Source organism: Tamandua tetradactyla, chromosome 3 (genome assembly GCF_023851605.1).
Source record: "Tamandua tetradactyla isolate mTamTet1 chromosome 3, mTamTet1.pri, whole genome shotgun sequence".
NCBI classification, from domain to species: Eukaryota; Metazoa; Chordata; class Mammalia; order Pilosa; family Myrmecophagidae; genus Tamandua; species Tamandua tetradactyla.
In genome coordinates this window covers 1,090,218-1,113,940 of record NC_135329.1, presented here as the reverse complement: position 1 = coordinate 1,113,940, position 23,723 = coordinate 1,090,218, and the positions used below count along the sequence as shown (strand labels likewise).

The 23,723-nt window shown below is 35.7% G+C and overlaps 1 protein-coding gene across 6 annotated transcripts in view; it reads right to left on the bottom strand.

The window, feature by feature from the left end:
- Positions 1-1,253: 1,253 nt before the first annotated feature.
- The window catches only part of GEN1 (GEN1 Holliday junction 5' flap endonuclease), a 39,516-nt gene continuing 17,046 nt past the window's right edge, over positions 1,254-23,723 (bottom strand). For 4 of the 6 annotated variants that reach the window (XM_077152141.1, XM_077152140.1, XM_077152143.1 and 1 more), the window contains 10 exons: positions 22,592-22,702; positions 20,506-20,579; positions 17,762-17,853; positions 16,054-16,204; positions 12,904-12,940; positions 12,737-12,817; positions 11,688-11,818; positions 8,810-8,871; positions 7,170-7,313; positions 1,254-6,659 (listed from right to left, as the gene is read on the bottom strand). In XM_077152141.1, the coding sequence (XP_077008256.1) occupies positions 5,338-6,659; positions 7,170-7,313; positions 8,810-8,871; positions 11,688-11,818; positions 12,737-12,817; positions 12,904-12,940; positions 16,054-16,204; positions 17,762-17,853; positions 20,506-20,579; positions 22,592-22,702 (2,205 nt within the window). In that variant the 3' untranslated portion in view covers positions 1,254-5,337. Of the gene's footprint in view, positions 6,660-7,169; positions 7,314-8,809; positions 8,872-11,687; positions 11,819-12,736; positions 12,818-12,903; positions 12,941-16,053; positions 16,205-17,761; positions 17,854-20,505; positions 20,580-22,591; positions 22,703-23,723 lie in introns of those variants that run through there. The other 2 variants (XM_077152142.1, XM_077152145.1) reach the window with 2 other exon arrangements.

Sequence of the window (23,723 nt, the reverse complement as noted above, 5' to 3'; positions counted from 1 at the left end):
GTGGTTCCCAAATTTTTCTCCTATTGAGAGTAGGCTGGTGTTTTACTTTCATGATTAAGTCTTTTGAGGTGCAAGTGTTTTTAATTTTGATGAGGTTCCATTTATCTATTTTTTCCTTTGTTGCTTGTGCTAGACAAAGTTATCTTAAACAGGCTACTAAAAGCCAAAATTGATAAAAACAGACTAACTTTGAAAGATAAAATGCAAACCAGGCATAAGTAAAAATATTTGTGAAACATGTATCTGACAACGGGCTTGTATCACAAAATAAAGAACTCTCACCACCTAATAACAAGAAAAACTCAATTAAAATAAATGGCGTTATCCTATACAATTAAACATATTAACCAGCAATACTACTGCTAGGTTTTTATCAAGAGAAATGAAAATGGACATTAACAAAAAGACCTGAAAATTCAGTTAGGTTTGCATGAGAGGATCACCTGCAAAAGGAGCATTAGGAAACTTTTTAGAGTGATGGGACTTTTCTATATTCTGCTGTGTTTGAAATTATAAAGCTGTACATATCAGACTTTACACTTAGTGAATTTTACTGCATGGAAAGTATACCTCAAAAACTCAGTGAATTAAAAAAGAAATTATTTGTAGATGTTTCTGAGAACAGACATCAAGATAACAAATGTTGGGTGTGGATAAAGGTGAGAAATACAAAATCAGATTATTACTCTGAATAGTTCACCCTCCTCCCTTCAATGTATAGTACTGATATTTTGCTTTAGTTGTGCAACTCCAGCCTTAGAACTTAAGAGAAAACTGTACATTTATCTATGTAGTAAGGTGCAATTAATGTCAAAAGCTGGATTCTTCTAAAAAATTAAAAATGACAGTACATGAGATTACCAACAATATTTGAACATGAGCTGAAAACTGAGCAAACACTAAACTGTGGTGATTTCACCAAGGGAATATCACTCGGTAGCCATTGTCATTTTTCGATTACCTATTTTTCAAAGTGAATTTATTATTTTCATGTGTATAGTAACTTCATATACTATTTACAATCATTCTAAACCATTAAAGGACTTCTAAGAAATTTTTAAAACAAAAAGTTATAGCAAAATCAAATATAAATTAGTAAGCACCCAAATGATTTATTCATGTATCTGACATCCAATGATTTAGTTGGTCCTAATCTACATCTATCAACAGTTTAGGTCAAATATGACATTCGCAGCAGGCCACGGTGGCTCAGCAGGTAAGAATGCTTGCCTGCCATGCCTGAGGACCCCGGTGCCTGCCCATGTTAAAAAAATATATATATGACATTCGCTTCTATCATGTTAGACATCCTCAGGCTTCTGTGCAAAGGTGGAGTGAAGGAGCACTACAGCTGCTGGAGGACACAGAGCTCACTGATTGACAAGGAATAGTTTCTGATGTATTAATACAGATGCACAGAATCCCTCCAGAAGGGTACACAGAGAACTAGGGCTAGCGCTGCACTGGGATGCAGGGAAATGAGGATAGGAGACTGACCTTTTCACTCCATGTTACTTGTACTGTATCAACTTGTTTTTTGCCATGGGTAGGCTCTGGGAATTGAACTCGGGTCTCTGGCATGCTGAGAATTCTGCCACTGAGCCACCATTGCACCACCCTGTACATATCAACTTTTTAATTAACCACATGAAAGCACAATTCTGACAAGTAAATAACTTACGAAAATAAATGATCAGTTCCACCGGGTTAGAAAATTTCTTTGAAAGCAGAGAAACTGTCTTGAGGATTCCCCTTCCCCTGAAGTGTTTTATATACACGTGCTCTACAGACAAGACAATTTTCTAAAATAAAGTTAAACTTGATTCAAAGCATTTTATATAGAATTTTTAGTTACTTCAGAAAAATAAAAATTTTAAAGTACTCCAAATTTGTCCTATTTTGCAACACAGAATAATGTAATAAATACTAAATTAATAAACCTAGAGTTTACCTGCAATTTTGGGAAAAATCTCTTCACCTCCATGGACCTGTTTTCTAATCTAGAAAATAGCACTGTGTATGAGGGCAAGGTTTAATATACGCCTTTCAGATAGTTTTAAAAATCTTGTATGATTTGATAGAAAATAATTATGAAAAACAAAATCACAGTCAGAAACTAGAATACAGGTTACAGGGGCTGAGGGTGGGGGTATGGAATGGGGAGTTAATAAACGTTTACCTGGCACAGAGTTTGTTTGTGCTGATGGAAAAGCTTGGTAATGGATAGTGCTGGTGAATGTAATTACCACTCAACTGTATATGTGAGTGTGGTTAGAGGGGAAGTTTTACATCGTATACAAGCTGTTGAGAAAGGAAACACAGGCCAGGACAACACAGCGAGTACTAATAAACTACGGACTCCAGTAAATAGTAAATAATTCATCAACTGTAACAAAGGTACCGCCCTAATGCAAAGTGTTAATAATGGGGGAAGGGGTGGTGTATATGGTATTTCTGTATTCCCTGCACGATATTTCTGCAAACCTACAACTTCTTTAATAAAAAAATATTTTGGATGGTTAAAATTCTCTAGAATATATATTTTCTAAACAACAGCTTTACTATATAATTCACATATCATACAATTCACCTATTTAAATTGTACAATTAAATGGCTTTTAGAATATACAGTTGTGCAACTATTACCACAATCTCAGAACATTTTAATCATTCCCCCTCAATCATCCCCAAACACTTTATACTCATTGGCAGTCATGCCCCTCTTTCTACTGCAGCCCCCACACCAACTCTAGGCAACAGGATGTGGACTACAGTGTCTCGATTTGCTTGTACAGTTATTACACATGAATCAGAGCAGAGTATATGGTCTCCTGCGACTTGCTCCTCTCACTTGGCATCGTGTTCTCAAGTTTCATCCACAGCTCGATGGGGATTCGTTCTCGCGGCACGTCATTTCTAACGCCAACATTCCCCTGTACCGATGGACCACATTGTGTCTAGCCATTCACCAGCTGATGGACATTTGTGCACAAACTTTTGTGGGGACTGTTTTTTGCATTTCTCTTTTGTAAATAACTAGGAGAGGAATTGCTGGGTCATATGAGAACTCTGTTTAATTCCTTATGGAACTGCCAGATTGTTTTCCAAAGTGACTGCCCCACTTTACATTCCAACCAACAGGAATAAGCAGGGTTAGGGATGCTCCAACTACTTCACATCCTTTCCACCACTTCATTCTTCTTGATTATAACCGCCCTAGGTTTGATGAAGTAGGTCATCATGGTTTTGATTTACATTTCCCTAATGGCTAATGCTATTGGAACTTATGTGCTTATTTGGCATTTGTACCTATTTCTTGGAAAAATATCTATTCAGATCCTTCACCCATTTTTAAATCAGGCTGTCTTTTTATTGAATGCAAGCGTTCTATGTTCTAGATACAAATTCTTATAAATGATTTGCAATGTCCCTTTCTCCCATTCTGTCAACTGTATTTTCACCTTCTTGATGGTGTCCTTTAAAGCACAAAAATTCTGAATTTTGAGGAAGTCAAATTTATTTTCTTTTGTTTCCTGTGCTTGTGTTATCATACCTAAAAACCCTTGGCCTAATCCATGTTCACAAAGACTTATGCTTATGTTTTCTTCTAAGAGTTTTATAGATTTAGCACTTACAACTAAATCTTTGATACATTTTGAGTTCCTTTTTATATGGTGTGAGACGGTATCCAAATTTATTTCTTTACCATTTTCATACCATTCATTCCAAGTGTATAAAACACATGTAGATATTCTGTTGTCTCAGCATCATTTTTTGTAAGCATATTTCCCACTGAATTGTTTTGGCATCCTTGTCAAAAATCAACTGACCATAAATATGAGGGTTTATTTTTGGCCTCTTAGTTCTAGTCCACTAACCCATATGTCCATCCTTATGCCAATACCACAGTTTTTATTCTGCAGCCCTATAGTGTAAGTTTTGAAATCAGGGTGGGTGAGTCCTCCAATTTTTCTTTTCAAGATTGTTTTGGCTATTCTTGGCCCCTTAAAATTCCATATGAATTTTAGATTCACCTTGTCAATTTCTGCAAAGACAGCTGGCACTTTGATGGGGACTGCACTGACCACAGATCAGTTTGGAGAGCGCCATCCTGACAACATTGTCTCCCGATACGGAGCATGGGGTGTCTCACCATTTATTTAGGCATTCTTTCAAGAGTATCTCGTAGTTTTCTGAGTATGAGCTTATACTTCTATATGCTACATTTATTCCCGTATCTTTTATTCCTTTTGATCCTATTGTAAATAAGGTTTTAATTTTGGGATTATTCACTGCAGGCATATAAAACACAGTGGATTTCTATATACATTGATCTTGTGTCCTGTAACCCTGCTGTACTCATTTGTTAGATTTTTCTTTTAGTGGATTCCTTAGGATGTTCTATACATAGAACTGTACGATCTGCAACTGAGTGTTTAGCTTCTTTCTAATGTGGATGGCTTTAGAGTTATAGGGTGCTTCATAAATTAATGCACAGCTTAATATTTGGAGGCAATAATTATAAAATAAATACAACATATATGACTTAGATTAGTTTTTTATGAAGAAAAGTTAGGGAAAGAAAAAACTGCTAGAGAAGAAAATGAAAACCAAAAACAGGCCCCAGAATTAAGAGACCGCACACTGGGTTCTCGTTCCTGCACCACAATGCGTCAGCAGTGTGTGGCCCAGCTCTAAGCTCCACTTTCCAAACTCTTTTTCCGTCAGACATGCCTGCGGACTTGTGCGGGTACCTGAGGAGTAGCTTTCCTCAGGTTATACAGCCTTGAAAACTGTGATTTTACTACACATATCGTTCACCCTCTCCTTGTCCACTTTTGCCCCTCACAAAGGAGAAAGATGATCCTAAACCTGGAGGAGGACACTACAGGTATTTTCACATTGGGGGAAAACATAACTCTCAATAAAGGCATTAACAGAGGACATTACGTGAATGCAGGCAATTATAAAGAGTCAGCCAGAATACAAACATTGAACAAGATTTTGGAAGGAACAAATAAAAATAAGCAAATACATGGGACATTTATTGGCTAATACTATGGTAAAATTTTAAAGCTACAAATACACATTAACCAATAAGGATATAAGTGTGTGGTAAAAATATATTATCTGAAGTTTTCACCACAGAGGATCATATTTTAAAATTGGAGTTTTAGGTAACAGTTTTTATTACAATTTTGGTTAAAATGGGAGAAGTGTTTTAGGACATATAAAACTACATTACACTTTTCTACCAAATATTAAACACCTCTCTGTTCTTGGTAAAGCTGACGATACTAGGAAAATAAACTATTCTTAAATATTTTAAATTTAATTTCAAGCGCTTTGGAACCTTAGTTTTAGCCTCTGACATAAAGGAAGGGGACTATCCAGACAAGTATGAGAATCATCTTTTTCTTTCTGACATTGCAAAAAATTCAGAGAGCTCTGTGCTGGATCTGAGGAACGCTTTTCTTCATGTCCAGCCGTTTTAGGAGCCTGGACACGCTGTTCACTTTCTTCAACATGCGTCTGAGGATTGCTCAATCTGCTAGTGTCGCTTTTCTCGAACTGGAACAGGTTATACTTCTGAGAGCACTGCTTTCCTTCCTCAGTAGTGTACTTAGCTTTCCCAAATGCTGGGACACTTTCTTCATCAGAGGAATATCTGTCAAGGCAAACAGTCTTTTTTGCTGCAACTCCCCCAGTGCTTTGGTCGTTAACTTTTCTACCATGATTTAAAGTAGTATCTGGTAGACCAATTCTAACACTAGAGGCCTTTACTACTGGGTTATGGACAGAATGAGATATAGAAGTGTTCACTTCATAGCTTTTTTGAAACAGCTGGTCTCCTTTTAGAACTTTAGAGTTTCTGGATTCATTTTGCAAGTGAATTCCTGGAAGACCCTTAGACAGACGTGACCGACAGGGAGAACTGCTGTTAGCAATACAAGGCTCTTTCATCCCACATAGGGACAAAGTTCTCAGGTCAGTATCTGGCTGAACATTATCCAGAGAATAGGATGATTTTAAACGTATTCGTTCCTTTAAAGGCAAATCCTGAAGTTGTAAATGAGTAATGCCAGAAAGAAGGTGTTCTTCAAAACTAGCCTTGTGGAGATTCCAATCCAATACTTGTCTGATGTTTGTGGTGCACTGTTGGGATTCATGTGACCGATGTTCTGGGATATTTTCAAAGCTATTGCTGATGGCTGCTTTAAGTTCCGACTTAGACTGGTGTGGGAAAGCATTCCCTGGAATAGGTGGAGAATTACTAAAAGAAGTACCTTCCCAGTCGATGGTGCTCAAATGCAGATCAGCAATCACAGATATATTATGAGGTGAAATGTTGGGTTGACTAGATTCTGAAATGAAGGATTTACTGATAGTTTTAATTTGAGGTATAGTCAAAGGACTTGGAGATCTTAATTCTTCTTGTGGGTTCACATGGGAAGCATCTTGAGGTAAAAGCAAGCTGTTCATTGACTCAGAAATAGATTCCTGGGGCAATCTAGAATCAGGTGAAATTTCCATATTTAATTTAGAATTCTGTTTAGGAAATGATTCACATGTAGGTTTTAAAGTCACATGAGATGAAAAACTCATTGTATCATCTGATTCTTTAGGCATATAGTTTCCTTTAGGTTTAATTCTCGTACCTGAAAAGAAAAAAAAATTAAAATCTATTATATTTTCCTAATATCAGTTAAAAAATAAACTGAGTAGTTCATATCAGAAATCTTCTATATGAACAGTTTTCACTTTCTTTTGGCCTCAATGTAATTCTGGAAACTGTTATATAACACAATATGATACAGAATTTTCCATCGGAAACAAAACTATAACCAAGTTGTTTTCCTGATCAAGTTCTAGAAAATAAAATGTACCTAGAACCAAAAATATGATACATATAGCAGTTGTTCAACAATTTGTTAGTATAGTAATTACTATTACCACTAGGTTAATAAGTAGACACAGAACAGAACGGTGTTTATTCCTGACTTTTCAGCTTTGAAAGAAAGTAGGCAAAGATACAGAAAACAAGAGCACAATCCTCACTATTGATTTTATAGAACTTACAGCAAAATTGAGACAAGACAGATTGAAACAGAAAAGTTGGCTCTCTGAAACTGTGGGTAACTTAAGCAACCAACAAACCCAGTACTTACTTTTCTGTCTCTTCCCGTTCTTTTCTAACTTTTGTTTCTGATAACTAGCAACAATCTCAGGATAGGCTGCTTCAAACAACGATTCTTCTTCTACTGTGCGCAGAGCCAGTTCTCCATATTGTTCATCTTCTGTGACATAATGTTCTAAAAGATTAAAAATAGGATAAAACAGCTCTAATTACAGATTTAAAAAATTCCATTTTTCTCCAGGTAACTGGAGTTTACCAGGTAAACTAAGTCATTCACAATGGATAATTGATTGCTTATCTTGCTTTACAGTACCTTTGTTTTAATAATGCGTGGTACTAGTACAAAACTGATTTTCTTTTGTCTGGGAAGAGATTCTTTTTAAAATCAGAACTTGCTTCAAAGATGATAGGGGCAGCTTAGAAATTGTTTTAATTTAGTCTAAGAAGTGTTATAACTCTGGATAAGTAATGGGAATAGACTGTTTCCTAAAACTTCAAACATTAGCTTTCTTTTGTGGTCACTTCTTAAAAGAACAGAATGGAAAGGATAATAAAAAATATTCCTATTCCTGGAATTGATTCAGAGGTTATCCATCACTTGAGGATATTCCTAGGCTCACTGGACTCACAAGTGTCTGCTAAATGACAATGAGAGCGCTTGTACACAAATTTACAATAATATATAATAACCTACATAGATTAGATCCTTGTATTTACTCTATATGTGAGTGAAACTGTACAAGAAGCCAAATTATAATGAGAATGTTGGATGATTTAAAGCAGAAACAAAGCAAATTGGTGATCCTATAGTGCTTCTTAGCTACAACTGGCTTGGGGTACATTTTCTCCTATAAGGGATGGCTCCCAAAAGGAAGAGTGAAAGTGATCCTAGGTCCTCTATCCTAGACAGGGGAAATCAACTGCCAAACAGGGTTAATATAATTTTCTTTCCTAAAAATATACTACCGTTGGTGGAACATTTCTTAAACACTTTTCAACATTCAGCCTTCTATTTACCAATCACTGCTTGGAATGGTTTATCTAGTTTTTATACTTTCATTCTTCAAAATTATGTACACCTTAAACCATCTAACAAATCGACTCTCTCACCCATTCAAACATAATTACACAATCTAATTTCAAAACCAAGTAGAAGTGGATTTGAGATTTTCATTTTTAATTATCTATGCCTTTGATTTTGGAGCTAACTGAGAATTCACTTTATCTCTGTTTATAGCAAAAGACTAAACTGACAACTACAAATTTCCATGAAAATAAACAGCATAAAAAAGGAGAACAAGAGTACACTACCTGGCAACTCAATTTCCTTAGAAGCAGCTATGTATGAAATCCAATGACTAAACCATTTGTAAAAGCATTTTCTTGAGATAAGAATCAAAACTATTTCAACAACAATTTTTAAAAAGCATCAATTTAAGACATTAAAATAAAATCACTTAAAGTTTCAATTAGGATAAAATAACTAATTTATCATATTTACCATTAGTTAAAGTGATTTAAAATACAGTAATCTATGAAATTATCCATGATACATATGATATGCTCTATATTTTTAATGTACACACTAATATTTTACATGTATATATTCTCTGCTAAACATATATGGTTATATGTTTTAAATTAAACATTTTGCTTAAAGGTTCTACATACCAGGCTTTTCCCATTCTATTTCAAAGCAATGAACTCCATTTCTGATTCGGTTCTTAACAATTCTGAAAAATAAATTCATATGCTGAGGTCTAATTGCATGAGTTATCTGGAAATTTTCAATTTATAGACTTGAATGACCCAGTCTCCACTTATTTTTATTCTAAGTAAAAATATTAGGAACTATCTCCTGGTTATTCATTTGACTAGACCATTCAAAAATAATTTTGTTGCTAGGTGCAAAAGTTGCTAGATTCTCTCAATATATTATTTTCATTATTATGCATTTTCACATTCATTAATCAATCTTTGGGCTTAGTAAAATTTTATTTTCTTATTTCAAATTTGCTGGTTTGGAAGAGACTGTATTTCTAATGGTTTAATGCTTACCCTTAAATGTTTACACCCATGCTTTGGGAGTTTTAATATCATCATTTATGTCTCAAGAATTATGAAATATTTATATGTGTATTTTTCCAGTGTATTAAATTAGCCAAATATGTTGTATTAACATGTTCCCTCGGTTCACTTTTCTTCTTACTGAAGTACATCCTTTAATAGGGCTTTTAACAAGGTTTTGTGAGTGGTAACTTCCCTTAGTCTTTTATGTGAATGATACTTTAATGACCTCTAGGTTGCCAATTATTTTTGTGCAATACTTTAAAACTGCTCTATCCCCTTCTGGCATCTATTAGTGTTATAAAAGATGTATGCCATCAGGCTGCCATTTCTTTGTAGGTTTTATTCTCTTTGATACATTCCCCCAATCTTTATTTTGAAAAATTTCAAGGCTTCAGAAGAGTTACAAGAATAGTACAACGAACAACGTAAAATGAACATTTTTTTCAATTTGCTTTCTCTTATTGTTCTGTTTACTTACTTCCTGAACCATCTGAAAGTTCATTGCAGGTATGTCTTGTGACAGATCAGCACTAAATACTGCAGCCTGTCTATGCAGGGTAATTTCCTACATGGGTGTGATGCCCCATCACACTCTGGAAACTTCACACTGCTAACAATACTATCAGCTAATATACAACCCTTATTCAGTTTTCCCCAGTTGTCCTAAAATAAATGTTATGGTTTAAAAAATAATAACAGAATCTAATCAGGGTCATAATACATTGCTTTGCTATTTCTCTTTAATGTCTTTTATGCAAGAAACATTTTCTAGCTTGTTTTGTCTTTTATGACAATCATATTTTTGAAGAGTCCAGGATAGCTGCTCTATAGATTGTTCCTCAAATTTGATTTATCTGATTGTTGTCTCATAATTGCTTTCAGATTAAATATTAAACATAAATGGTGCAGTATCTTTCTCAGTGCACCACATTAAGAGGTACACGTCAGTTTATTGTCCTATATTAAACATTTTATTGTGGTGTCTGCTGTATTTCTTCACTTCTCATGGTAGCCGTTTGTCCTTTGTAATTAATAAGTGACACGATACTTGAGACCGTGATGATTGTGTATGACCTCTCAATTTCTCCTTTTTTTTTGTATGGCAGGCACCGGGACTCGAGCCCAGGTCTCCGGCACAGCAGTCTAGAATTCTACCACTGAGCCACTGTTGCACTGCTGTCTCCTCTTTCTAAGGTACCATTTTTCCTTTGTTATCAATCTGTAGAATGATTCTTTAGACTCACTTTTTCTCCAGCAATCTTTTACCCAATGGCTTTAACAACCATTGATGATTCTTGTCTGGTAGATTTGGTCCTTTTTAGGGTTTTCCCTTTATCCTTGATGCCAATAATTATATTTTCAGGTGGGATTTTTAAAATTTATCCTGTTTCTACTTGTTGTGTAATTTGACCTGAGAATATCTGTCTGTCTTAAATTTTGGAAAACTCTCAGACATCGTCTCTTCAAAAATTATTTAGCCACCTTTTCCTCTATTGGCATTTAGAAATATACTGGAACATCTCAAAATACCTTCTGCAATTACAACTATTCAAGTATTCTTTTATATGAACTCTCTGTGCTGCCTTCTATGTGACTTCATTAGCACTGTCTTCCAATTCATTAATTCTTTTTGACCAGGTCAGCCAGAGTCCCATTTATTGCTTTTTATTTAAATGATTATTTTTCTTAATATTGCTAGTTCATTTTTTATCGCCATTCACTTAAAATCATTTCTTGTCACTTTTGTTTCATAATTCCATCTTCTCAGCTTTTTGACATATGCCTTTAATCGTTTCATTGAGTACCCTAACATTCTAACCCCCCCCAAAAAAACCCGAGTGAATTTATATTCTAATTTTTTCTAACATCATATTTCTACATGTATTTTCTTTTAGCTCTGTCCTCACCTCTATTTCTATTTTGGGTAACTTCCAGCAGGCTTTCTGGGTCTCAGGCAGTGTTTGGTCACAGTTTTTAATCCTCTATCCAGCTTCCTTCTAGGAACAGGGGAATTCCACCTAAGGCAGTGGATTTTAAACACTAAGCCGGACTGCACTGCCATCCTGGACACTGGTCCCTGTTCGTCTTCTACCTTACAGGGACTTACCCCCTGAATGTGACTGTGGCTCCTGGATCTATTCAGGGTTCTGCAAGTCCATAGTTTCAGTCCCACATGCATTTCACACTTTTCCCTTTTTGGTCCACTGAAATAGTTATCTTGTTAAGCCTGGCTATACTTTGCATATTCACTTTTTATAATGTATCATTTTTGTATGTTTGAAGCAGAGAAGTATGTCAAAGCATGAACTCACTGTACAAGTCCATGAATAAGCTTTCAATATTCTAATAGGGCTTTCCTCCATTTGTATAAAACAAGGAGCTATATATCCCACTATTAAAGATATTAAGGAGAATGTTTGAGATCATTAGATATACAAATGGAAACACAGAAACTTCTTTGTACAACTCTTTATATTACCGAATTGGCTGTAGTTGATTAGAGTTCTTTCTACCAAGTTTTCTTTCTATCATGTCATAATGGGTCAAAAGCACCAACAATTTCTCACATGCATAGTGATTGGGCCACTCCATTTTTTCCAGAGTAAATCTCTGTAAACAGAATAAAAATAAAAACAAGATTTCACTGTACCTCTTAAAGACAAATAGTTTTGAGGTGGTATATATTTCTTTTCTTCAGAATTAACACTAGTTAATCAAATGTGGATTTTTCCAGAAAGAACACTGAGCTTCCTAAGGAGGCCGTACTGCAAGATTAAGTGTGAAGGTTTCCGACTTGAATCCCACCCAGTCTGACATTTCTTAATGCTGGGTAAGTTACTTAGCCTTTCTTAGTCTCAACTTGCCCATGTGTAAAATGGAGATGATAATATAAGCTTGCTTGAAGATTAAATGAAATTACATGTAGTGTGCTAACTATAATAGGAAATTTAAAGTGTTCAATATATGTTGGCCATCATTATTATCAGTGTTATTGTTAGGGACAGGTAGTTACAATCTTCTGAGCTATTCTGTGACCCTAGCTAGCTACTATACTAGAGGCTTAAATACATAATTGAATTTAATCCTCATGGTGATATCATGAGATAATATTATTTCCACTTAAAGGCCAGCACATACCCAGGATCATTCAGTTAGTAAAGTGAAAGACTTCCAAATTTAAACTTGGGTCACTGATTACAGACCCAGTGCCACTATAAACTCTACTGCCTTCCACAGTCGTATACATGATTCTGATATTCTTTGGTTATTAGCCCCTCCTCCCTCAATATATCTCTAGATACTACATAACTGTTTATAGCTAATAAGTCTTTTAAAGAAAAGCATAATTATGGTTTGCTTATTGTCTGCAAAGTATGGTCTCGTGTGGCAGAGGACTGAAGATCATATATGGGCAATCAATAGCTGTCTGTTTCAAACTACGTCTCAGACCAAACAAACTGAATAAGCCCACCCTACCTATTCAGTAGGCAACTCCGTACTATAAAGTAAGGACGCATTTTCAGATACCTGAAACAATAATAAATCAGGTCTTTGGTACCTGATTACCTTCACCAATTCATCCTTGGTCAAAAGAAATTCTTGAATAACCTAACAAGAAAAAAGAATACAGGAATTGAGACTTTCAATTTTTAAAAGAGTGTCTTAAAATAAACACATAGTTGAAATATTATTACCTCATGGAATGGGAAGCCTTCACAACTGCAAGCTTTTCTGAAAATAAATTACATACACATTATCAAAAAAATCAGTCAATTTCAGACAGACTTGAAAATCAACTCGTCCCAACTCCTTCCATTTATGAAGATGTCCTTGTACGGAATCCCCAACAGCCATCCAGATTCTGTTGAATAACTTCTGAATTACCACCTTGTGAGACAGCTAATTTTTTAATAGAATCTAGAAAAAGAATTTTTTTTAGCAGGCAGGTACACAATACTGTTTTCCTTTAACATAACTGCCACTGACCTAACTCAAGATATAAAAAGCCAGGTATTTAGACAGACAATTTCTCAACCATGAGAGCCAACCATTGTATTTGTCATTTAAGAGAGAAGTCAAATGATTAATAGTATTGTGCTCATTTGTCTTTCCCAGGGAAAATAACTTTTATACCACAGTTGTTACCAAAACAGTCTACACTGCAGGGATACATGGAAAACACAGTAGCACATGAAGTCAGTCATGGTGAACAGCTTATGCACAGAGGTGCAACGTTTTTCTGCACCACATTTTGTTTCTATAATGAAAATGTATTCTTTCCTTTGTGGCTCACTAAAAGTTAGGTTAATTTTGTTTTTACCATTAATTTACTCAATTTATTAGTGAACCCAAAGTTTCCCTGTTCTTATTGCTGTTTTTTTTACATGGGCAGGCACCGGGAAACGAACCTGGGTCCTCTGACATGGCAGGCAAGCATTCTTGCCTGCTGAGCCACCATGGCCCGCCCTCTTATTGCTGTTTTGGCCTGCAACAATTTCAGTTATTCTTTTGCAAAGCACCTTGGTTTTGCTTGTAATCGAGGACTATACATTTTTCATAATAAAGTTCTGAAAAACAATTCTTCCTTTACTATTATCCTATTGCCAGAATGAATTTTTGTAGGTTTAATGTACTCCAAGATACATTAAAACAACCATATACATCACTATCAACAAGCCTTGTAAGTTAATCATTTTGCTGCAATAGAATTAAAAAAAGGCAGAAATTGATAACCATACAGGTTCATTAGTGTGCTACAAAAAAAATCACTTTATTTTGTGAACGCTTTTTTAAGAAAACATCATTTGCATATCTAGAACTTATTTTCAAACTGCATATATGAAGGGCATTACCACACCAGAATGTGAAGCTACAATAAGACAATTTTAGCATTCCTGGAGAAAATACTTTGCAGTAGGCGCATATGTCTGGTCAGGTTTTACAACAGAGTGGCACATCACATTGAACAAGCACCTTTTTTTGTTACAAAAAAAAATCTTTCCTTAAGAACTTGCTTATTTATACTATTTTAAAAGTCGGAAGCAAATATTCCTTCACCCTGGTCTTCTGCACTTAGCATGCAAAAAGAGGCAAAGGCACATACTGTTTCCCTACAGTCAATAAACACTTTCCACCATAGCAAATCTCCCTTTTTTACAGATACCAGAACTCTACTGCCACATGGGCAAGTCAATCTAGAGGGCTTAGACAACAGACGGACCAATTTTAATGCATTTATTTCTTCAGCTTGTTTTCATTAAAAGTTTTGTGAAGAGGAAATCCAATAAATAATAAAAAAGGGAGGAACATGTCCTGAAGCAAATAGTGTTAATACATTTGTAAACAAGGTAAAATTGCTCAGCTTAAAAAAGACAAAAATAAAACCATTCACAGATACCACATCTGTTAATTTCAAGGGGCTGGGGGTCAGAGGTGGCTAGTACCATAGTTATTTCTCTCCTTGATCATCTATCTCTTCTCTCTCCTCCTAGAGAGATCCACATTAGATAAAGCAAGCACTCACTCTTTCCTGTTTGAGGGTTCTGAGATAACACTGCCAGCAACAACAAAGCTAGAACCACTAGCCCTGAGAGAATGTGAAACATTCCTCAACATATTTTTCTCTTCCTTTGCAGGAAAATTACCTTTAAAGGTAAATCTGCATCAAGAAATCTGTTCAGGGTGGGCCACGGTGGCTCAGCAGACAAGAACGCTTGCCTGGAATGCCAGAGGAACTGGGTTTGATTCCCGGTGCCTACCCATGTGTTAAAAAAAAAAAAAAAGAAATCTGTTCAACTCACAGATCTGGAGGGTCACGAGGAAGATAAGCTTTAAAGCATCTGTCACTGAGATCTACAGGTACTGAATTTCTTAGCAGGCTATGCCCTAGTGAAGCAGATGCAGCTACTGGGCAGGGGGAGGAAAGAACATACATCTTGTCCTTTACATGGATAGTTATGTTTGGGAGATGATCCTCAGCTCCGAAAAAGGATTCATTTTTCTAATGAATTAAACAGAACAGTTCACTTTAAATGGTAGCTCATCTTGTTAAGCCTAGGTTTTGCCAATGACTTGAACTAAAAACAATTCAAACCACCAGGTCATGCACAGTCAATGAATTAAAACTCGCTACAGTGAGGAATAAAAGGATATAAGGACATTTGAGAGAAAAACAAACCCTATTTATTGAAGAGAAAACAAAGAACTCTTCAGTGTATTTTGTATAGGGTAGGGAATAGAGGGAGAATATTTTTATGGTGGCTTTAGGATGGAAGCACTTCAGACAGTCCCCTACCCCAATCTCCTAATCAAAACTGTGGTAGCAGTGGCAGAGCCAGAATGCAACCAAGCCTCTGAGGTACTTGGCCCCCACAACTGTGTCCTGTGGCTGCAGTCCTGTCCGCGCTTTCCACAGCTCCAGAGGAAGTGGCTACTGCCCATTCCAGTGGACCCAACATCAAAGGCTGAAGTCGTAGGAATGGAGCCCTGTGGGTGTTGAGGGCAGCCAGGCCCTGGTCACAGAAGGGCATGCCTTCTGCCCACTACTCCTGGGAAGACTTTGGAACCTGGAGAGGGCTCCCCTCACAACAGAGGCCATCAGCCTGCGGGGTCTGCAGGAACCATACCTCTTGAGGCAGGTCACAGGCTGAGCTGAGGGCTCCAGCTTCCAGCAACAGCGGTGGGGGTCTGGGTGAGGCGCAAGGGCTTCAGTGTACTGGGCGGCCGGCTGGCGTCCTGCCTGCGGTTGTTGCCCACAGCTATGTCATGGGGATGTTGGTGGGGACAATACAAACACAGGTGTATCACGACTGAAAACATGGGTTGAAAAGCCTGGGAAAACTTACTTTCTAATGCTGTTCTCTAGTGCACTCGGTTGATTATCACTTTCTGTGCAGTGCCACTCGCTGGGAGGGCAGAACTCACCATCAGGCAGTAAACAATATCCATCGCTTTCACATAATTTGCATCCATTATGCTCATGATCCTTAGGTGAACCTTTGCGGAGACAGGACAAACTATGGGTTCCACTTTGTTTTACAATTACCTTCCACGTACATTTTGCATGTGTATGCTCTTATCCAAACTTTCAAAAAATAGTAAGTGCTCAGCACAGTGCCTAGCGTAAAGGCTTCTCACATATTTTGGTTGAACAGAGAAATGAACATGGCAGTAATTCCTAGGATAAAGTAGATCTATAGCCATTACTATCACATGGCATTATTTTTTGGGAGGGTGGAGGGCAACTTACTGTTCTATCTGAAATCATACATTTATAATAAGTAACAATGGAAAACTTCGTGGTTTATGTGGAAGCTACATGCAGGAAAGGTAGGATGGTAACAAAGGCTCCATACCTAAACTAAATGTCAATAATAGGGGACATAAGGGAGGGGTATGGGATTCTCTTTTTGTTTCCAGGAGAAATGGGAATGCTCTCATGTCGACTGTGGTGGCGAGTGCACAATGATGTGGTTATGAGAGCCGCCCTTGATGGCTCACTTATGATTGATTGTATGGTGTGTGACTAAAACTATTACAAAAAAAGGAGGATGTAATTTTTAGTACAAAAAAGACTATTTACTTAACAGATTCGTGAAATGGTTTCTTTAATGAGCATACGAAAAGTATACAGCTGTAATTACCTTCGCCAGTATCTTATTCTCAATGATCTACACATTTTCAAACTATGCTTGGAAGAGGATCAAATTATGACTGTAGCACAGGTGTGGGGCCCTAGTTCCTTTAAAAAGAAAGTGCAAATCACTTCAACATTGTTTTGAGAATTTGGAAGAGCATACATACTTCATATGACCTAAAACTATCATTTATTAGGTATCAAAAAACCACAGGATGGCATCCATCCTAATCTATAAAAACATTTCATTTCTTCCATCATCCCATCTACAATTTAACAGTGTTAAAACATATTAAGACAAACAGATGAAGGAGAGTTTCTTTCAAAAAGTATCTCCTAATCTCTTGTGGGAGTGAAAGGATTTTTGTAGAGCACATTGAGTGACAACTTTATTTTCCCACGACTACTGAAGAGGAATCAAGCTATTTTAAAAAACAGTGTATATGTAGTTGAAATTAAAGTCTATTTTTACACACAATAAAAATGCATTGTAGGACCCCTAAGAATCATTTAAGTATGTGAATATAAATCAGTAACATAAAAATAACTGGTTTCAGTTCCATTTTCCCAGGAGATTTATTAGTATATATTTTATTCTTAAAATGGATTTCTACATTAAAAGCAGATGATAGCTTTAAGATCTAAGTAATTTGCTATCACCGTTTGAAACTGCACTTACCCTATATTTTACTATTTATGTCACATTATTTCATTCAAGATAATTTACTTAATGCTTACTATGTAACATACTGTGTCAGATATATGTGACAACTCCTAATTATAAGCAATTTCTAATCTAGTGGGGAAGACACTGTAAAAGGCTTATATAGGTTTGTAGAAACTACGACAAGAGCAGAGATGAAAACATGGGTATCAGAGACTAATATTCTGGAGGTCTCATTCCCTAGGTCGCTTACCTGGATGGGAACACACAGAGCAATGAGCCAGGTTTTTAGCAACTAGCAGTTGTGGATCAGAGTAACAAGATTTCTCATTCCACTGATTAAACCTTTAATAGAAAATAATTTTAAAAAGAAAAAATGAATGAGGTCACAAAAATGCCATATTCACAAATATCAGACTATTTTGTTCCCTTTCACCTGTTTACTTCTTATCCCCGTAGAAGTAGACAGTTGCTAACCCAACTTTCTCTGGGAGAACTCTCAGTCTGTGTACCTCAATTTTTAAATGGGGCTCAAGTACAGAGAGCAGAACTGCAAGAGGGGAAGGAGCAGGTGCGTGCACGCCCACACATACATTCTCACACACACTCAGCTGTTTTGTAAGTCAGCAATATATGTGTAAAATAATTTGCATTTGTCCTTTTTTGATTTCGTGTGCCAAATAAAACAAACTGAATCATGTAAGTGAATATTTCTTTATATTAGAAATAAGAGTGAAAGGTAAAGTGTAGCTCTAAACAGCACATTAATCTTCTATGTAAAAAAAACGGTTTCAAAAATTATTGAAACCATTATCAATATCAGGAATTATTGAAAATTATCATCTTCTTAATCTACTATGCATACAACAAACAACACTGCTTTTTAATGAAAGATTCTGAAAATACGTATAATACTATACTGTCTATTTACTAACTGAAATTAATTTCACTTTTGGCTAAAGTTCCAAGTTAACTTAAAACCACCAAGGGGACTGTTAGGTATTAATCATAAAACAAATGTTCTAATTATATTCCTTTATTTATAGACATTAAAGTTTATATTAAAAAAGCTACATTATCGGGGCTAGCCATGGTGGCTCAGCAGGTAGAGTTCTTGCCTGCCATGCCAGAGACCCGGGTTCGATTCCCAGTGCCTGCCCATGCTAAAAAAAACAAAACAGACAAAATAAACAAAGAAACAAAAGCTACATTATTAATTCAGTTCATTGTATAGTATCTGCTATTTAATGTAATTATTTAGCTCTTGGAACTTCTAACTCAAGTATAGAAAGCCAAGTATAAGTTTGCTAAAAATGAGTATTAATTTCTGCTGGATAAGTAACAGAGCTCCAAAAATTAAAAATAACTGGGGAGGAAAGTACTTTTTATAATCCCCCAATGATTCCTTAACTTCATACCAAAGTAAACCTTTTTTTTCCTGCTTTGGCACAGTAATTCCTGATGTCGATAAAGGTTTTATGAAAATCTTAGGTTGGTCAATAGTTTTATAGTTGAAAGTGAAGCATTATAGGACAGAGAACAGTGACCTGAAATGTTTTTCATGGCCATTCCTTCTTCATTTCTACCACTTAACATTGCTTTTCAAGCACTCATCATCTCAAACCTATTGGAGGCTGTGCCCATTTGAATGTATTAAATATCCAAGAAAAGCCACGTTTTAATCCTAACCCAATCTTGTGGGAGCAGCTGTTTCTTTTAATCATGATTCAATACTACAGGTTGGAAACATTAATTATCTCTATGGAGATGTGACTCCACCCATTCCAGGTAGGTCTTGATTAGTGTACTGGAATCCTTTAAAAGAGGAAACATTTTGGAGAGCCAAAAATGCCAGAAAGGACAGAAGCCTTAGAGCCGATAGAAACTTCACAGCAGAGCTGACACAGACGCAGACGCATGGCGAGCAGAGACAAGGATGTACGGAGATGTTTGGAGCCCAGCAGACGTCCCTATCAGATGTTAAGCATGCCAGAACGCAGAGAGCCAAGGGAAGCCAAGAGATGAAAGCCAGCCCTGGAGAAGTAAAGTGAGGAACCCACAGGAACAGAGGCTGAAAGCAATGGAGCCCAGGAGCAAGAGAGCAGCAAACGCAGCCACGTGACTGCTGACAGAGGGGTTAGTGACTCATCAGCCTTTCCTGAGTGAAGGTAACCTCTTGCTGGAGCCTTAATTTGGATACTTTCACTTCCTTAGAACTGGAAAGTTATAATTTCTTAAATATCCTTTTAAAAAGCCATTCCAGTTCTGGTGTACCACTTTCTGGCAGCCTATAAACTAAAACCGAGGCCAAGACTGCTTTAAGCCTCTCGGCATCCTAGGTCTCTTTCTTCTTATTTATCTTCTCACCATCAGTATTACTATTTTAAAAACAATACTTTCACCATGTATATATAATTCACATGCTTCTTAGATATTAAATAGCATAGTTTGTAAACTTCAAAATAACCTATATCTTGAATTCTCAAACTGTGGTACTAAAATTATTGGAATTAATGTATTGTTAAATGTGAAAGCTATAGAAAAAAAGGGCAGTCGAGCAAACTTTCTAATCAAGTGTTGACCATTAAGTATTTGTAACATAGTATAGGCAGTTCATGTATAGAAAAGAAATATACTGTCAAAGTATTAAATGCAAAATTATTTTAATACCATGTTTATCCTTACTCAGTTTTAAAATAGCTGAAAGAGCCTGTGGCAAAATACCCGTGGTTATAAATAAATGCATCTGACATTAATAATTGTGCTGGTAGTGAACTTAAATGCTACAAAATAAAATACAGCTTAGAGCTTATTTTCTGATCTTTTCATTGGAAAACTTCATAATAAATGAAAAATGATTTTAAATGAAAATAAAGATTAGTTTAAAATACAAAACCCTTTTTTGAAAAGCATAATCTTCTTAGCATATTCACTTAGCATATTAACTTCAACAAGAATCAAAGCCCAATGTCATAAGAAAAACTAAGTTTTAGTTACCTCTGAAGTAAACTTTGCCCTTTCAAAATCTGTATAAGTTTTAATGCTTGCTCTTTTCCAACTCCAGGGACTCCCTTTCAGAAAGTGGGGGAAAAAAATTATATATTAATCCTAGGGAGTAATTAAAGTGTCATACATCTGTTCAATAGAAGATTATGCCTCTGAAAGAAAAAATGCTCTTTATATAATGATAGGAAAAAAGATACACTGTTATGTGTAAAACGAAAATTGTAAGAGAGTACATGTTATGATCTAGATGTGTAAATTAAATAACAATTACAATGCTAATTTGTGTAAACAAAAAATTCTGAGTGTTATATACCAACCACAGACAAGTGTTTATTTAGGGGAGAGAGGGACAATTTTAGAGGCTTTCATTTTCCATGCTAATTATTTTGGTGACATTGTAATTTTACAGAACTTCATATTATATTTGAAGTCAGAGAAAAGAAAAATCATTTCACAATATCAAAATTTAATATCCCAAAATCTGGACAGCAAAAGAGAAAAAAGGAGAGTTTCAAGTTAACTTGAAATAAAAATCTTAAAATTAAAACCAGTGTAAGTTCTCAGTATACACATGCACACTAAACACATATTTGTATTGCTAATTCTGGTTTAAATTGAGTCTCCCAGTTTCTAAAAAAGTTTATGAATATATCTTTAATAAGCAGGGCTGCTATTTATCCAATATGGACCAATACAGACATACCAGCATTAAAATACTTCCAATGCTGGTTAGTAAGGAACATTACCTCCATGCATCCTGGGTGCCTGCCTGCACAGGAATCTCTACACCAACCCACCCTCCCCCAGGACCCAGCTCCTAAAAAGGTAGCACGTGGCCCAGCAGAGGCATCTGGAGCCCTGCTCTTTCTTGGAAGAGTATAGCTTTGGCATGCCAGTTGTCGGATATTTTGAAATACTACTCTTCTTGTATCAGCATTTACCTATACCTTAAATTTTTTGAAGCTTTACCTAAAATTTTGAAAATGTAAATTCCATGTTAGTGCATAGTCTTAAAAATATCTACACAGAGCAATGTAAACAGATAGAAATTTTGGTACATAAAGACATTGTACTTAAGGTTGGTTTCTTAAATTCAAATTATGTGAAAATTAGTTTACTAATTTTTCTTAAATTCCACATTATATGGTTTATAGATTTTAGTTATAACTATATATTGGAAATAAGGTCTTTTATTTCAGAATGAGAATTACAATAGCATAATTTTTGTCCTATATAAAAATTTCTTTCCTTCTAAAACCTTTTCCTATTAATTAAAAGAAATATTGATTTATCTATTTGATCACTGATCAGGTTTAATGATTTTTACCATGCAGCTATTCTTTCCCTTTATTCTAAGCACAGGTGTAAAGAAAATCATAAGTCTTTTCTCTTTTAACTTCTCTCAGGGATAGAGGCATTTATTAAAAATATAAAGAATTATCAGCAGAGACAGTCTACATTTTTTAGATACTATATTTAAGAAAATGGGGTTATCTTTATTCTAAACTCATCACTCACCTATTATGCCTCTTTATTACAGAGTACTGTATCACGCATCTTAAGATAGAATTAAAATGTTTTTCTGGACAAAGTCTAATATAAAGCTGAGCAGCAGAAAAGGATGCCTGGCCTAGCCCAGTAATCATGTTGCCTAACAACAGCAGTAACAACACTGAGCGTGTGCACAGTTCAAATGCTACAATGGACACTGAAAGCCAAAAAACAGAAAGAAACCAGTGATTAAAGACTAATACTGGCATGGTATAAAGAAAAGACTAATTCCTAGATTTCCTTAAAAGCATAGTCCCACTTGAACGTGAATCTATTATATTTATCAAGAGTACCAGTTTACTTAGTGTCAAGCTGTGGCATGCCTTACTCTAGTTTATATGTCAGCTTCTTCATGCTCTTTAAAAGGCTGATTATTTCAGTTACTAAATAGCATACAATGTCTAAAAGTATATATTAAACTAGCTTCTTGGTTAGTTAACCATACTATATTCATATTTGTATCCTACATAAGGTACCAGAAGACACCTTTTGCTGAAGAGCACATCGTATGATGGCTTACGCGTACCTTAGGAAGGTAATCACAGCCGAGCAGAACTGCTAGTCCCACCAGAGCATCTCTATTCAGGCCCAGTTTACTCTGGACAGACGACATCTTGTAACAGTCAACATGTGGGTCCTAAAAGTAAGTACAGATTTAATCTTCAAAAAAAACATTTATACATTAAACAGCATTACAAAAAATAATTTGACCAATTATTTTTAAATGTTAAATTATTCCTAAAAATTTAAACAGAAATACTATCCTGATCTCTAGAATCTACATAGAATCTGAAACGTCAACATCAGGAAACAAAGTCACGGTTTCAAAAAAGGCTTAAAAAATAAATTATAGTAGTCAACTTCCTCTTTCTTGCTCTTTGTCTAAAGAAGTACACCTTCATTTCTGAAGTTAAATATTGTAAAATACACCGAAGAAAGTAAACATTCTCCATAACTCTATCATCTAAAGCTGACTATCATTACCAACTTGGTGGAGATTCTTCCAAAAAACATTTTATTTGGTACATTTATATATACTAACACACTTATTATCAGGTATTTCTTTATATGAAAAAAGGACCAAGTAAAAATACTATTTTGAAACTTTTTGCATTAATACATCTGGATATCTTTCTGTGTCAATGATACATATCTTTTCAATGTCTTTTTGGGGTTACAGCAGCTGGACGTAGGTGGTGTTTCTCAGTGGGGTTACTATTGGCATTTGGGTAGAGAAAATGTAATTGCTGGCAAGATGTTTAACCTTGCTCCACCCCCCCTATCTAAAATAGCCTCCCCTCCCAACCCTGAATTGTTACACCCAAAATCCCACTGATCGGACCTCTCTGACTGAGATCCACTATTCTGAACCATTTAACCATTTCCCTATCAACTGGCATTTGGTTGTTTCCCAGCTTTCTGGAGTTGCTTACAAAGCTATAATGAATGGTTTTGTGCGTGCCTTCTTACATTTGGAGGGTGTTTTCATAGATTAATTACTAGTAGTGGAGATTCTGGGTCAAAGCAATTCGTTTCATATGTAATTTAGCAGTATGTTATTGAAATTAATTTAAAATTAAGCCATGTGAAACAAGTCATGACTTTAAGAGAGAAATCTCCACTTCAAAGAGAAGGAAACGAAATGGCAAGGATATTTT